The sequence below is a fragment of the Oncorhynchus clarkii genome, chromosome 2 (genome assembly GCF_045791955.1).
Source record: "Oncorhynchus clarkii lewisi isolate Uvic-CL-2024 chromosome 2, UVic_Ocla_1.0, whole genome shotgun sequence".
Classification (NCBI taxonomy): domain Eukaryota; kingdom Metazoa; phylum Chordata; class Actinopteri; order Salmoniformes; family Salmonidae; genus Oncorhynchus; species Oncorhynchus clarkii.
In genome coordinates, this window is record NC_092148.1 from 53,499,943 (window position 1) to 53,517,062 (window position 17,120).

The following is a 17,120-nucleotide window of genomic DNA, read 5'->3' on the forward strand; positions in this document are numbered from 1 at the left end:
CGTTTACTTTTTTTAAATTGGTCAGGCCCCCTGGCCAAAGCGCCTGGAATTTGCACACAAGGAAGAAGTACATGGACACTGGTTCAAACCAACAAAGGGAGTTGTAATAGAATACTTTAAACTTCCTTGTTGGATGTTGAATACTTCAAATGAACCATTTGCCGGCACATCAGGACTGAGTTGATGGTAAACATCTGTAACTCAAAAGATAATATTTGACAACGGGCCGGGTTTAATCAAACCTGACGTAGCAATGTTTATCCAGTTTCATTATTTACATAACTAAACCTACTGCCCACACACTGATCTCAAAGATCCTACCTGTGAGAGGAGTCGACGTTGTAGTTTATAGTGTCCAAGCACATCATGCAGCTTTAGTGACGACGCAGAGAAAAGGTTTCTGTCTAAACGCCGATGTCTAAAATCAGGGTTCTCCAATCCTGGTCCTGAAGAGAAAGTCCAGGCTTTCATTCCAGCCCCTCAGTAAAACACAACAGACCGAAGTCCCTGAACAGTTGATTATTTGATTACTGTGTTAATAATGGGCTGGGGGAAAAGCATGCACACACCCAGTATTTCCCCAGGACTAGAGTTGGAGGATCCTGGTTTAATTGTGGATTGAACTGATTTGATCCTTGTATACACATGGCTGTACAGTGCTGGCTCTTGTCCAGACTGTGGAGGATTCTAGAATGATTCCACATTCTGTAGAGTAAAAGCTCATGTCACTGTGAGATGGGTCAATTGGCATTGTGGAACTGTGTGGGAACAGGCAGTATGACAGGCATCCTGCTGGTTCTGGCACACTCTCATTGTGCCTTTTTTAAGTGACTCTGGAGAGTGTCTGTCGATGCCCGGGTGGCATGACGACGTGCCACAGTGTGTGTCCGACGGGAGGAGTGTGAAATGAGTTGGAGTGTAAGTGTGTGTTCACACTTTTCGTTGCATTCTGATCTCTCCGGCCTGTATTTTCCAACACCAGGTCCCCTGTATCGGGGTGATAAGACTGAGTGGCCCAAAGTGTGTGTGTGTGTGTGTGTGTGTGTGTGTGTGTGTGTGTGTGTGTGTGTGTGTGTGTGTGTGTGCACCTGCATGTGTGTATGTGTGCTATGTGCGTAGGGCTGGGAATTGCCAGGGACCTCACGGTACAATATTATCACGATAGTCAGGTGCCGATACGATACGTATTGCAATTCTCACGATTCTAGATGTACTGCAATTCGATACTGTGATTTTATTGCGATTCGACGTTCCAAACATATTGCTCACCATATGTCTGCTGCAGAGGATCAAGAGAGAGCCATGAGAAACCCAGTTTGGATCAGTCATGGAAATAAAAGTGCGGCAAAAAAATACTAAGATAATACTGGAGTTTTGGAGCAGGTACAGCCAACTAGCGCAAAAAATAACGTTGCGATATTGTCAAAACGATACGATATACTGTCAAAAATAATATCCCAAAATGTAACTTTATCAATAATTTCCCCATCACTATACATGCGTACAATTAGGAGTATGTGTGCATGTGATAAAGAACAGATGAGGGAAAGAAATATAGTATCTCTGTGTGTGCGTGCATTAGTGCGAGCGTCTGTGCACGCATACGCTCCTTCCTGTACATAATGACCCATCAAGAGAGTCTGTCTGATTGTGGACTCTGTCTAATGGCTCCAGCCGTTTAAGGTTTCCATCGTTATCCTCCCTGGACTCAGGCCAGACACACAGTGTTTATCCAGCGTTTCTAATGTGTCATCCTAACGTTCCCCTGCAGAACTGAACTGCAAGAGGATAAGCAAGGCCTGGTCCAGTAGCCAGCCATATTCCAAGCACCTGATCTAGCTCTTGAGGTCATCTGGCCAGAGCAAATCAGCATGCAGGATTCGTGGGGCCCAACTCCCTGGAAAACAAGTGGACCGCATTATGACCTACAGGCACAGTGACTTCCCCTGGTCTCCCACACATTGCCATGGCCACAGATTCAGCCTGTTTCCTCTCACTGCCTGCCTTGGTTACGATGTACTGTATCATTTCACACCACAGAGAAATCACGATCTTGCAATCTGCATCTCTGTCTCTCTTATCACCTCTGTCTCGATCACTCTCTGGGTGGTGTGAGAAAAAGGATCGTGTCGTGTTATTCAGACAGTCTTCCAGAAGTCTCTTTTTTGTCATTAGCCCAAACGTCTCTAACGTCTCTAGAGCGGGACAGTGAACGTTTTAAACAAGATATCACTTAGCCCGGCTTGTTTAGAGGAAAAGAGAGAGTCTTACTGGAATCAAAAGGGGAGAGTTCCATCATAATGATCTCAGAGGACTTATTTATTTATTTTTTAAATCAACTTTGGGTAAAACGCAATAGCGTACATTGAAGTGTGGGAGCGCCTACAGAAAAGACCATTAAGGAGTATATACAGGCTGTGATTTATGGACCAAGAGCCAATTGAAAGCATTTTAAAATGTATTTGCTATGGCTACATGACATCACTGTATTTGGCAAATTGCTCCTTCAGGAAGAACGGTGTGCATTCGGTCTCCATATGGTACTCTGCCAATCATGAAAGTATTCACACCCTCCGTTCTCTGATTGTTTCCTGTCCCCTCACCTTGAAGCTCTCACCAATTAGAGCTACCAGCTTTCATGTTCCTGTCCGGTCAACTTGATTAGGTGTCTGTCACGTCAATAAAAATGAAGGGAACATGAGTAACGACAGCTTCTAGGCTAATTTGTCATCATTCTTATGAAAAAGGTCGAGATCATGGTTGTTAGGAGGCACAGAGGGCGGTTACACAGTCTTCTTGATTATTTACACTGCCCCATTCATTGATGGTATCACATTACGAGGTGAGTGCTGAACATGATAGTCTCAGTTGTCTGGCTTGGGAGATCAAATCTGTGTGTGTGTGTTCGATGAAATGCAGGATAGATGCCAGCCCTTACATAACCATTCTAACCTGAATCCAGTCATCAATCAGGTACTATCTCCGTCCTCATGGATCGGAATAGCATATGATAGAAGACTGGACCCCTGTCATTATTCACCAAGTAACACGCCTGTGGCGAAGACTTAAATAGGAGTTGAAAGCTAAGCATACAGCTAAGTAAATTAGTGAGGGGGGGATGTCATTGATGTTCAATGAAATTAAATATGCTTCACCAACACACATAAACGCGCGCACACACATACACACACACACACACACACACACACACACACACACACACACACACATACACAATTGCCTCTATAAAATGCAGTTGACAAGACAGAAACTGTCTTCCCAATTCCACCGGGATCAATGGCAGAGATAAAAAGTTGATGAGGCTGTCCTATTCCATGGAAGAGATACTTTCGGCAACTGTGGCAAATCGTTTTAACCAGATTTCCAAATGCATAAAGGATTCGTTCTGATCATGGAGCCTGGTGAGGCTATTTTGGCATGGGCTCGTCTAGACATAGATTTAATCTAATTGGACACATGGAGCCTGAACAACAACAGAAATAGAAGAAGAGCAACTAAACCACATCTGAGCCGGATGGGTGCATTTTCGGCCAACATTGTCTCCACATTGTCCCGGGGGTGTGGGTGGCTAGGAGGGTTTGTGAATGAGTGTAGGAGGACACTTGCTTTCATGGTATTTCTGATAAGCTGATTGGATTTCTTTATGGGAGGGAAGGAGAAAAACATTTTATGGGTAAGTTCAAGGAAGCACCTGATCATAGGATGAATTGTGATTGCTAAAACTATGATGCAATTAGGACAATATAAATGCTCTCAAAGAAATACCAGAAATAGAAGTTCAAATAAATGCTCTCACTAAGAGCAATGAATGTCTCCTTCTCTGAGTTGTGTTATTGTAAGCGGTGACAATGGAAGATACTGACAACTGACACAAAGGCTTTGAAGGGAAATTACAGCACTCCCATTGAGTTCCCTGCCTTCCCCTGAACATGCTGGACACAAGAGGTTGCACAGCCGGACGCAGTCAGCTTCATCCAAGCGTGACTGTGCTCTACTTCCCAGAAACACCTTTTCTCCTTGTACCCTGATGGTGGAAACATGGACCGACACAGATGACCAACAGACCAGAGAGGATATCGCAGGGCTACAACATGCTGCTTGCTCCAAGCTCTGGGCCAACTCATTCCCTTTAATCTCTCTGAACACTCTCTCTGGCCTCCAACACAACCATATTTCTCAGTACTGAGTGATCCTTTAGTCTTCGTGCAATATCCGTCTTTATGAGCAAGTAGCATTTTATTTTTAAGTCATAAAAGCTCAAGGATTCTTGTATTGGAACATCTCTAAGGAACAAAAGTCCTCCCACATGTTTCATTGTTAGCGGGGTCACAGAAAGAAGATGACACAATATCATAAACCACCAACCTGGAGCTCAGTAGGAACCACTAAGCAGGGCTTAGGGGTTAGCCTACGCACTAATTGCTTTTCATGTAGATTAATCCACTGTGGCTGTCCCTTGACCATCCATCAAGGTCAGAGTGAGTAAAATGACCAACTCATTAACAATCACCCAGTATTTCCATGGTGGCTTGGGGGATGTACGTCTGTAGCCATTTTGGGAGATACGTTAACTGTGATTACATACTACCTGTCTTGATTGCATCAAATCGTGAGAAGCTAGTTAAGCTAGCTAACTTTACCTAGCTAGGCTAATTGAGGCTGCAGTGCATGCGCTTTCATATCCTACAGTCAGTGCTTGACAAGGACTGAAATAGGTGCCGGTACTCATTTTGGGTGCTGGTACTGTTTATATTTAGATGCAGGAGCTCCACAATACTTTTGAGCTAAAGAGGAACAGGAACTCAAGCACTAGAACATTTGAGGTGCCGGTACTCAGCTCCGACAAGCTCCTGCCCAAGTCAAGCACTGCCTACAGTTTAGAGGTCGACCGATTAATCGGAATGGACGGGTCTCAGGCACTCGGGTACAGGTGGATCTGTGAAAACTCTAGTGCAGACAACCAACTTTCTGTCTCTGATAGTCTCTTCTTTTCTGGTGTGATTTATCCTTAAGCTTTCTGAGGTTCCACTGATGGCCTACTTTTGAGTGGTATCATTCATCACCAATACATTTCTGTCACAGAGGATGAAAGTTATATTTCAATGGGCATGACATGTCTGTCATTAACCTCCTTCGATACGGGGCAGCATCACAGATTGGCCTCTCCAGATGTACCCGGACATGGTTCCGGACCCCTGACGGGAGCATTAGTATTGGCCACCCGCTGCCATGTGTCCACCACCAGCTGGGGCCAGCTGCCACCCTCCACCAAAGACCTGGCTAGTCTGCCAATCAGGACATTTGGGAATTATGGTGCGGTACAGAATAGGATACAGTTGAAGTCGGAAGTTTACATACACCTAAGCCAAATACATTTAAACTTAGTTTTACACAATTCCTGACATTTAATCCTATAAAAATGTCCTCATTGTCCTAGGTCAGTTAGGATCACCACTTCATTTTCAGAATGTGAAATGTCAGAATAATAGTAGAGAGAAAGATTTATTTCAGCTTATATTTCTTTCATCACATTCCCAATGGGTCAGAAGTTTACATACACTCAATTAGTATTTGGTAGCATTGCATTTAAATGGTTTAACTTGGGTCAAACATTTTGGGTAGCCTTCCACAAGCTTCCCACATGTCACACCCTGACCTTAGAGATCCTTTTTATGTCTCTTTTTTGGTTTGGTCAGGGCGTGAGTTGGGGTGGGCATTCTATGTTTTGTGTTCTATGATTGCTTTAACTTCCTGACTGATGTCTTGAGATGTTGCTTCAATATGTCCACATAATTGTCCTGCCTCATGATGCCATCTATTTTGTGAAGTGCACCAGCCCCTCCTGCACCAAAGCACCCCCACAACATGATGCTGCCACCCCCGTGCTTCACGGTTGGGATTGTGTTCTTCGGCTTGCAAGCCTCCCCCTTTTTCGTCCAAACATAACAATGGTCATTATGGCCAAACAGTTCCATTTTTGTTTCATCAGACCAGAGGACATTTCTCCTAAAAGTACGATCTTTGTCCCCATGTGCAGTTGCAAACCAGTCTTTTTTTATGGCGGTTTTGGAGCAGTGGCTTCTTCCTTGCTGAGCGGCCTTTCAGGTTATGTCGATATAGGACTTGTTTTATTGTGGATATAGATACTTTTGTACCTGTTTCCTCCAGCATCTTCACAAGGTCCTTTGCTGTTGTTCTGGGATTGATTTGCACTTTTCGCACCAAAGTACGTTCATCTCTAGGAAACAAAATAAGTCTCCTTCATGAGCGGTATGACGGCTGCGTGGTCCCATGGTGTTTATACTTGCATACTATTGCTTGTACAGATGAACATGGTACCTTCAGGCGTTTGAAAATTGCTCCCAAGGATGAACCAGACTTGCGGAGGTGTAGAATTTTTTTCTGAGGTCTTGGCTGATTACTTTTGATTTTCCCATGATGTCAAGCAAAGAGGCACTGAGTTTGAAGGTAGGCCATGAAATACATCAACAATTGACTCAAATTATGTCAATTAGCCTATCCGAAGCTTCTAAAGCTATGATATTATTTTCTTGGATTTTCCAAGCTGTTTAAAGGCACAGTCAACTTAGTGTATGTAAACATCTGACCCACTGGAATTGTGATACAGTGAATTATAAGTGAAATAATCTCTGTAAACAATTGTTGGAAACATTACTTGTGTCATGCACAAAGTAGATGTCCTAACCGACTTGCCAAAACTATAGTTTGTAAACAAAAAATGTGTAGAGTTGTTGAAAAACAAGTTTTAATGACTCCAACCTAAGTGTATGTAAACTTCCGACTTCAACTGTACATGTTGTACAACACAAAACAGGAGGCAGACAGGCAGTCAAAGTAGTAGTGTTCTTTTTCAGCAACTCTGGCTAGTGGCTACAATATGGAAGCAACTACAAAGATTAGCCTACATCATCACACAAAGCGCAGATAGTTTTTTACTCCAATATAATGTGTAGGGACTGTGTCCTGCTTGTGCGACTGCAATATCCATAACAATAGAGAGAGGTTATAGCCTTCATAATGGCTTTGAATGTTCGTTCAACTCGCTGCAGGGTTTTAATTTCAGCTGTTCGTAAATATGAGGCAGAGACAGGCTACATCATCATGAGTAAAGAGAGAAACATGAAGGGAAGTGGAATGTGAGCAGCAGCTACAGATGTAGGATCTTAATTTGAGCCAGTATGCTACAGCAGGAAAATAATCCTACAGAAACAGGAAATGTTAATTATTATGTGCATTATAATTAATGGACATTTTTGTAGGGGTTAATATATTTTAAGGGAAAATCAAGTCTGAAATTTCAAAGTGGAAATTACAAACTTTCAAAAGCTTTTTTAAACTTCAAAAACACGACATTTTTGACATTTCATGCATTGCAGGAAAGTTCTCCTGCAACAGGGTGATTAAATTAAGAACCGGTACCTAGAAAAAATGAGTGCATAAAATTACACATGCGCAGAACGTGATCCAGATCTTTAGCTTTGAGAAAGAAGTTTTGAGAAAGAGGCTCTAACTCCTCTAGCTCCACAATGAAATATGGTGCATGTCTGCCACTAGCATAGTCAGTATAGTCCGCTCAGCTTTCCCCATTGAGACCATGTCTGTGTGTGCCTCGATCTAGGTTGGGCAAAACTAAACATGGCGGTGTTTGCCTTAGCAATCTCACTGGAATAAAGACCTCCAATCCTGTCATTATTGAAAGAGATTGTGATAATATCTTACATCTGAAAATATAACTACTTAATGTTAGATCCCTCACTTCCAAGACAGTCATAGTCAATTAACTAGACTGAAACATGGATGAAGCCTGATGAATTTACTCTGTTAAATGAGGCCTCGCCTGGTTACACTAGAGACCATATACTCTGAGCATCCCGCAAAGGCAGAGGTGTTTCTAGCATTTGCGATGAGGGCGACGGTGTTCAGCGGTGCGCAGCGACACAGCAGATGACTGCGTTTTTGTATTTTGAGTATCTTGTCATTAAATCTATGCAGCCTAATCAATCACTTTTTATGGCTACTGTTTTACAGGCCTCCTGGGCCATATACAGTGTACCTCACTGAGTTCCTGAATTCCAATTAGACCTTGTAGTCATGGCAGATAATATTCACATTTTTGGTGACTTCCAATATTCACATGGAAAGAGTGGCCTTTTTATTGTCCCCAGCTCAAGGTGATTCTGTGTAATGATTATGCTGTTTAATCAGCTTCTTGTTATGCCACACCTGTCAGGTGGATGGATTATCTTGGCAAAGGAGAAATGCTCACTAACAGGGATGTAAACAAATGGTTGCACAAAATGTGAGAGAAATTAGCTTTTTGAGCATATGGGAAATTTTTTAAACATTTTCTGTTTATATTTTTGTTCGGTATAGCTCCCTTGTATACAGAAAATACCCGAACCCTGAAGCAAACTTCCAGAAAATTGGAACAAAAATGGAGCTATACCAAAATGGAACTCTTCCGACTAGCTTGGAAAGACAGTACCGTGCAATATTGAAGCGCCCTCACTGCTGCTCGATCAGCCTACTTTTCCAACCTAATTGAGGAGAATAAAAACGATCCAAAATGTGATACTGTCACAAAGCTAACTAAAAAGCAGCATTCCCCAAGAGAGGACGGTCTTCACTTAAGCAGTGATGAGTTCATGAACATTTTCGACAAAAAGATCATGATCATTAGAAAGCAAATTACAGACTCCTCTTTGAATCTGCATATTTCAGTTGTCCTGAGTCTGGACATAACTGCCAGGACAGGACCTAGGATCAATGGAGACACTCAAGTTTTTAAATCATGTATCTCTCTTCACATGTACCAAACTCACTAAAAATGGCAGTAATAAAGCCTCTCCTGAAAAAGCCAAACCTTGACCAAGACATTTTTATAACAAATATGAACCTATTTGAATCTCCCATTCCTCTCAAAAATGTTAGAAAAAGCTGTTTGTTCTCTGACAAATCCATTGTAAGTTTTGGTGTCCTCAAGGTTCCATTTTAGGACCACTATTGTTTTCACTATATATTTTATCTCTTGGTGATGTGATTCGGATACACAATGTCAACTTTCACTGCTATGCGGACAACACACAGCTGTACATTTCAATGAAACATGGTGAAGCCCCAAAACTGCCTACCCTCAAAGCATGTGTTTCAGACCTAAGGAAGTGGATGGCAGGAAATGTTTTACTTTTAAACTCAGACAAAACAGAGATGCTAGTTCTAGGTTCCAAGAAACAAAGATATATGCTGTTTGATCTGACAATTCATCTTGATGGTTGTACAGTCGTCTCAAATAAAACTGTGAAGGACCTCGGCGTTACTCTGGACCCTGATCTCTCTTTTGACGAACATATAAAGTATATTTCAAGGGCAGCTTTTTTCCCATCTTTGTAACATTACAAAAATCTGAAACTTTTTGTTGAAAAATTATGCAGAAAAGCTAAACCATGCTTTTGTCACTTCTAGATTAGACTACTGCAATGCTCTACTTTCCGGCTACCAGGATAAAGCACTAAATCAACTTCATTCAGTGCTAAATACGGCTGCTATAATCTTGACTAGAACCCAAAAAACGTATCATGTTACTTCAGTGCTAGCCTCTCTACACTGGCTTCCTGTTAAAGGCTAGGGATGATTTCAATGTTTTGCTGCTAACCTACAAATCATTACATGGACTTGCTTCTACCTATCTCTCCGATTTGGTCCTGCCGTACATACCTACACGTACGCTACAGTCACAAGACGCAGGCTTCCTTATTGTCTCTAAAATATAGAATTTATGGTATGGTCTGCCTATACATGTGAGAGACGCAGACTCTGTCTCAACCTTTAAGTCTTTACTGAAGATTCATATCTTCAGTAGGTCCTATGATTGAGTGTAGTCTGGCCCAGGGATGCAAAGGTGAACGGCAAGGCACTGGAGTGACAAACCGCCTTTGCTGTCTCTGCCTGGCCGGCTCCCTTCTCTCCACTGGGATTCTCTGCCTCTGAAACTATTACGGCTGACTAGTGCTCTTCCATGCCATCCCTAGGAGGAGTATGTCACGTCGTGCCAGGCTTTTTCGCTATAGTCGACTTGAGTGGGTTGAGTCATTGATGTGATCTTCCTGTCCGGTCATTCGCCCCTTCGGGTTTGTGTGGTTGGTGGAGATCTTCGTGGCCTATACTCAGCCTTGTCTCAGGGTAGTAAGTTGGTGGTCTGTTGATATCCCTCTAGTGGTGTGGTGGGTGTGCTTTGGCAAAGTGGGTAGGGTTATATCCTGCCCCCTTGTCCGGGGGTATCGTCGGCCTGGGCAACAGTGTCTCCCGACCCCCCCCCTTGTTTATTCTTTCAGTGAAATATGGAACCGTTACGCATTTTATCGAAAGGGTGGCAACCCTAAGTCTAAATATTGCTGTTACATTGCACAACCTTCAATGTTATGTCATAATTATGTAAAATTCTAGCAAATTAATTACGTTTTTTGTTAGGAAGAAATGGTCTTCACACAGTTCGCAACGAGCCAGGCAGCCCAAACTGCTGCATATACCCTGACTCTGCTTGCACTGAACGCAAGAGCAGTGACACAATTTCCCTAGTTAATATTGCCTGCTAACATGGATTTCTTTGAACTAAATATGCAGGTTTAAAAATATATACTTGTGTATTGATTTTAAGAAAGGCATTGATGTTTATGGTTAGGTACAATGGTGCAACGATGGTGCTTTTTTCGCGAATGTGCCCGTTTGGCAAAGTAGGCTGTGATTCGATGATAAATTAACAGGCACTGCATTGACTATATGCAACGCAGGACAAGCTAGTTAAACTAGTAATATCATCAACCATATGTCGTTAACTAGTGATTTATGTTAAGATTGATTGTTTTTTATAAGATAAGTTTAATGCTAGCTAGTAACTCACCTTGGCTCCTTGCTGCACTCGCATAACAGGTGGTGAAATCGGCCCTAATTAATCAGTTTTGTCGATTTAACCGGTCGACCTCTACATGAAAACGTTTTTTTATCTTAAGCAGACTGTGTTTGTTGTTTTGACTTAGATGAAGATCAAATTTGATGACCAATTTATGCAGAAGTCCAGGTAATTCCAGAGGGTCCACATTCCAGAGGGTCAACAAAGTAATGGAGTCCAGGTGAGTCCAATATTGTGCAGCTGTGTATAATGATGGTGACAGGTGTGCGTAATGAAGGGCAGCCTGGCACCCTCGAGTGCCAGAGAGGGGGTCCGGTAGCAGGCGTGACAGTAACCACCCCTTCTAGGGGCGCCACCTGGCGTCCCACCTGGGCGAGCCTAACGGGCTGACTGAGGCATGGGTGCTGGACATGCTGGCTGAGTCATAGAAGCCCAAAGAACCGGCTGAGGAGTGGGATCCTGGCGAGCCGGCTGAGGCGTGGGACCCTGATGATCCGGCTGAGGCGTGAAAGCCTGACGAACCGGCTGAAGCATGACGTGGGGTGGGCGCCTGCCAAGCCAACTGAGGCAAGGAGACCTCTCGAGCCAGCTAAAGCATGGAAGCCCGACGAGCTAGCTGAGGCACCCCCGGTTCCATCGCCGACGGCAGCCGGACCCAACATCACCAACCAAACCAAAAACTCCCTGATGCTTCCTTTAGTGGTGTCAGCATTCTGTGAGAATCGACGCTGGAGACGAGAAGCAAGTACAGGGAGTGAACATTTAATAAACAACGGACATTAAACAGGACAGGAACAGCGTCAGAACAGGGGAAAAATAACAACATCAATGCTGACACAGGGAACAAACTGAGGAGCAGACAGCAGACAGCCGCTGCGCGTAATGATGGTAATAGGTGTGCGTAATGAAGGGCAGCCTGGCCCTCAGCCTGGCCCTCGAGCACCAGAGAGGGGGAGCGGGAGCAGACGTGATAGTAAAAGCACTTTGTGACATTTTCTGATGTAAAAAGGGCTTTATAAATACATTTGATTTGATTTCCAAATGGGCGGGTGAAGGTGAAAACTCTGTATTTGCAGCCATGGCCTACAAAGAAATACAGTCAAAAACTTGACCAACTTGAAGCTTGGCTTGAGTAAAATATCTGCCCGTACAGCCTTAGGCTTAGCACTGCCAAAAGATTCTTAAGTTGTTCAAAGTCCCAGTTATTTGCGTAACTACACAGGCATGTCATACTACACACATTTTTAATAGTTCTGTCAGTGCCTAGACTGCATTCTATGTCAAGTTCAATTTTGTTGCAAAATGTTACTCTTGTAAGCAATTACATTCCATTTGTACTTTACTGATTTTTAATATACATGAAAAGAGCATGGGACTTTTGGGGAGTGTTATGTGCAGTCATGTCCCAACACATTTACAAATTCCATTACTTGTGTCCCATTGAGAATTAGAACTAAAAGGAAGATTAAAAAAGAAAAGGGGGGATACACCACCAATCCCCCCGAGCAAAATACACCTTGACCAACAGTGTTGTTCACACAAGCCAGCTAGCCTTTATCTTAGTCACTTGGGGATTTGCATTCAGTGTCAGGACAACAGCCATCGATATACAGGACAGTTAAGAGACCACACACTAACAGGCAGCTGAAGAGAAGAAGAGGGGGAGAAATCAATGGCTCTCTACCAGCCACTCTATGGGGCTCCTCTTGTTCTCCCCAATGGCCCCGGTGTGAGAAGCCCTCTTTCAGTTGCAAGACGGGCCACCCGGATCTGCCCTGTCATCCATTAAGCAGCCAGTGGTGGGCATCGAGGACCCGGCTGGCAGAACGCCAGGAAGACACCAGCAGAACCTGGTTGTTTGTGAGACAAACGAGGAGAAGGAGAATAGATAGTGGGTAGAGATGGTGGGAGGGAGACAAGAAGAGGACGAACAGGGGGTGAGATTGGAGGAGTGAGAGGAGAATGGAAAAAATTATGAGAGGAAGAGAAATTAGAAAAGAAGAGAGAAAATTAGGTTGACGATGATGAGGGAGAGAAAAAGTTTAACAAATATATGGGACAAAAAGAAGAGGAGAAGAATGCATGTGAAAGTGTGGAATAAAGACAGTGAGAGTGAGCATGAAAAGGGGAAAAGGTCTGGACAAAACTAATGACATTACAAGTGTGGTTGAAGCCTCAACTCCATCGCTCTCCTAGCTTGGGGGCACCGCTGAGGTGTCAAGAAGGGGAGCCTGGGAGCCAGAGCGTCGGAGCATTGCCATGACACTCCTGTGACGGTCGCAACACGCTGCGCTCTCACACATCCCCTCCAGTCTCGCAGCGTGAGAGCCTCCTGCTCCACGCCACCACTGCCTCTGGGACAAATTGGTGCTCGATCTAGCGTCACGCTTACAATGGTCCCCCCTTGCTGTGTCGCTGCGCACCGCTGAACACCATCGAACACCGTCGCCCTCTGCCAGCTTCTCCCCCACCCACACAAAACAAATCTCTCTTCTGACAGCATAATTCACGGGGGAGGCCTTGGGAAGACGAAGGATATGGAGGAGAACCAGTGTCCTGGGCTCCGCTATGGAGGCTTGGCTGGTCTGTACCACCACGTAACCATAGTCCTATTCAGCTATGGTCGGGGAGAGAGAGAGGGGCGACTCAGAGAATTCAGTGTGGCCCCTGTGCAAACTTGAGTGAATGCCGTTGAGCCTAATACCAACTAATCTGGTCATCAAATACCCCTCCTGCCGCCGATTGTAAATCTGCTCTGCTTTTTACCAGCAACCCTGCTTGGATGGCTAAGAGGACCAGCGTGCCAAGCTGCTCTGGTAGGGTGTCCCGCAGCTTCCTCAGAGAAAGAGGGAGAGAAGGAGAAAGAAGAATGGGAGAAGGTAGGAGAAGAAATGAGAAGAACGAGTAGAGAGGGGCAGAAAGAACAAGGTTGATGTGGCATGGAGAAAAAGCTTTTTGTCTTCGTATCAAAGGAGCTGGGAAGCTGAGTTTCAATTACTGTTGGTAATAAGTGTGATTTTGCACAGTTAACAACAGCCATACTCAGACTAAAGTTGACAATGTTTGACTCACACACAGTCATTTGAGATTACGCAAATACACTCTATGCAACTAAACTATTGAGCTGTGTACTCTACAAGTGTAGTTTATTGTGTTCCTCAGTGTGATATCAGCTGCATGGGCAACATGAAGTTATGAACTGGCACACTGTCCTCATTATACCAGTAGGCCACATCTGAAATTGGATTAAGCATTGGACCAGCAGCTTGTGACACACCCTTCTAAGGTGGACTTCCAAGAGGCAAAGGGGTATGGAATCTGGAACCCCACCAACCAACCATCTACCTGAATGACTGAGTGACAAACTATGACTGCCATCTGTCACGAGTCATGACCACCCTGCTCCAAAACAACAGGCACAGAGACTTCCTCATCTGAGAGAGAGCGGGGCACTGTGGATGATGCCCAGTGTAAATGCCCCATCTATAGCCTACCACATTGGGAAGACAGATGGTGCAGAGTCTGCATTGCATTCATTCACTTTGTGTCTTTTTTCTGCCATCAATCCCTATGCTGCCTTCCCAACAAACGACCACTTCCTTTGTCCTCCACGTTTCATCAAAGCGTCATTTAAAGCACTCTACTGAAAGGGGCAAAAAGAAGGGAGAAGAAGAGGGGAGTGGTGGTGGTGGGGTGCATGTGGTAAAGCATTCAGCATGTACCAACACATTTGATATCCCAGTTCACAAGGCCTGTCACAAAAGGCTTTTAGCTCTTAAGCAAACTAGCTTTAGCAAGCTTTTTTTCAAGTCTTTGTCTAATGCCTCACCCAAAAGATTAAACCAAGCATATCAGTCTCCTCCTTGACACTTTTGCACTGTACGTGTGTGCCATATTGATGCTGAACGGCTAAGACCAACTGGGCGAATTAAGAAAACCCTCCTTTCACTAAGTTCTGTGGGGATATGTAAATTATCAGTTTATTCAAACATTTGCCTGTATTGTCCTGTAACCAACGGTGGCTGTAACAGCAACCCCATTGATAGATCCATTTGAATTTGGTCGAAATGACAAGATAACTATCAAAATATATGCAATTAAACGTACTTATAACACATCAATAGCACATTATTTATAGGCTACCTACAGTACCGTAGGCTTCAAATAAAGTGTAACCAAAGGCTATCTGTTTGAACTTTTCAGGATAGCCTTAGTTGAATGTCAGGAGAGAAATACAGTTGTGGAATGTAACCCAAAACATTAGCCCTAAAACGCTGGTGGTTAATGGCTCTGCTGGGGTAGCAGAAGCACTAGTTTCCAGGCAGCTTGAGACTGCCATACCATTCATTTCAGTAGCACCTATCGACCAAATCACTACTAGCCCCCCTTTCCAAAAAAAAAAAATGCGTTTTACTTACTAGTAACATAGTTCGACAGCCGTGGCGAAACCACCCTTTTCATGCTTCACAGCTCCACTAACGTTATATTTACGGACCAAATAAATATCACACACCCGTTGAATGGGAATGCACATTCGGGTGAGATTCTTTACACTTGGCCCCTTCATACACAACACAGAAACTATGTTGAATGTTTAACTTTCTTTGCGTAGCTACCCCAAAGTGATAGACTTTAGATGTTCCTCGGTGCTCTTTTGCACAACAAATATCGCTAACGCCAATTATCTATAAGCACACGACTGTCTTTTAATCATAAGGCTTACAATACGTTGTGTATTTTCGAATTTAGTCAGGATCCTTATGAGATGTGAGATGATAATAAGACATTATAAATTGGTAATGCATGATTATGACATGTCTTACATTGCATTATAACCGCACTTCAACATGTTTAATAACACAGAGCCTACTTCTCCAAAGACGCACACCGCTTGTGCATAATCATTCGAAGATAATTGAAATAGACCGAAAGGTCGATTATTATCTTCAGGTTTATAAATCAAATCAGCAAAATAATCCATGAAACATAAAATTGAGGTGTACAAAGTAGGCTAGTGAAGCGAACCGAGTCGATTTGAACCTGAACTTCACGCGCATTGCATTCTCCGAGAGAAACAGGTAGGCTACCTTCACAGAATCAACAGTAACCATCAAGTGAAAAAAAAAACTCTGTACAAAAATGATATAATAATAATAATTAACAATGAGAAAAACGAAATTAAATTCAAGCTCTTACCTAATTGACAGACGATCAAGAGCTGAGCGAGCAATAAGCCTCTTGAAACAGCCGTTTCCATATTTCACCAACCTCACAAATCTCGACGAAGACAATAAAAAATCGAATGTGTGCTTCTTGGGAAAGATAGTCCCGTGACGGTTTCACATTTGTTTCATGCTGGGAGTTGTGTTGTCCGGTCCCGGTGTATCCTCACTCCTTTCTTTTCGGTATCTCCGGTGAGGTTGTTTGTCTCCTACTCGGAGATGAACGGTGAGCGCGAGGAGGGAAAGTGTATGAGAAGCGTGCGCCTCCCACAGACCATAATGCACGAGCTCTATTTAACGGAGTTGATAGGACTTTTTTGTAAGGAAATAGCCTGCGTTCATTGATTTATTGATTTCATTAATTCATTACAAATAGTGATAATTCCATGTACCTCAGTTGCAACAGTCGTTTTGTAACTTTATTCTGAATATCTTTTATTTTATTTTTATTTTAACACAAACTATTAGGCTATTTGCATAGCCAGCAACAATGCTGGATTGTTTTTTATTGCCAAGGGCCATATCTAGATCCCATACATAAGTCTATATCAGTCTGCTAATACAGGACTAGTAAAGGCCGAGTGCACCACTTTATTGTGTTTGAGCGTTTACCAGGATTTGTAACTTGAGGCTGTTGATTATCTGTACAAATCAAAACATTATTTGTCACATGCGCCGAGTACAACAAGTGTAGACCTTACTGTGAAATGCTTATTTACAAGCCCTTAACCAACAGTGCAGTTCAAGAAGAGTTAAGAAAATATTTACCAAACACAATAACACAATAATTACGAGACTATATACAGGGGGTACCGGGTCAGTGTGCAGGGTACAGGTAAATTGAGGAAATTTGTACATGTAGGTAATGGTGAAGTGACTATGCATAGATAATAAACAGGAGTAGCAGAAGTGTACAGAACAAATGGGGGGGTCAACATAAATAGTCCGGT

The 17,120-nt window shown here is 43.3% G+C and overlaps 1 protein-coding gene across 5 annotated transcripts in view; it reads right to left on the reverse strand.

The window, feature by feature from the left end:
* Nucleotides 1-16,395, reverse strand: part of LOC139369656 (receptor-type tyrosine-protein phosphatase gamma-like) — a 69,319-nt gene extending 52,924 nt beyond the window's left edge. For 3 of the 5 annotated variants that reach the window (XM_071108946.1, XM_071108930.1, XM_071108923.1), the window contains exon 1: nucleotides 16,145-16,340. In XM_071108946.1, the coding sequence (XP_070965047.1) occupies nucleotides 16,145-16,205 (61 nt within the window). In that variant the 5' untranslated portion in view covers nucleotides 16,206-16,340. Of the gene's footprint in view, nucleotides 1-16,144 lie in introns of all 5 variants that reach the window. The other 2 variants (XM_071108941.1, XM_071108934.1) reach the window with 1 other exon arrangement.
* Between the last annotated feature and the right edge of the window lie 725 nt (nucleotides 16,396-17,120).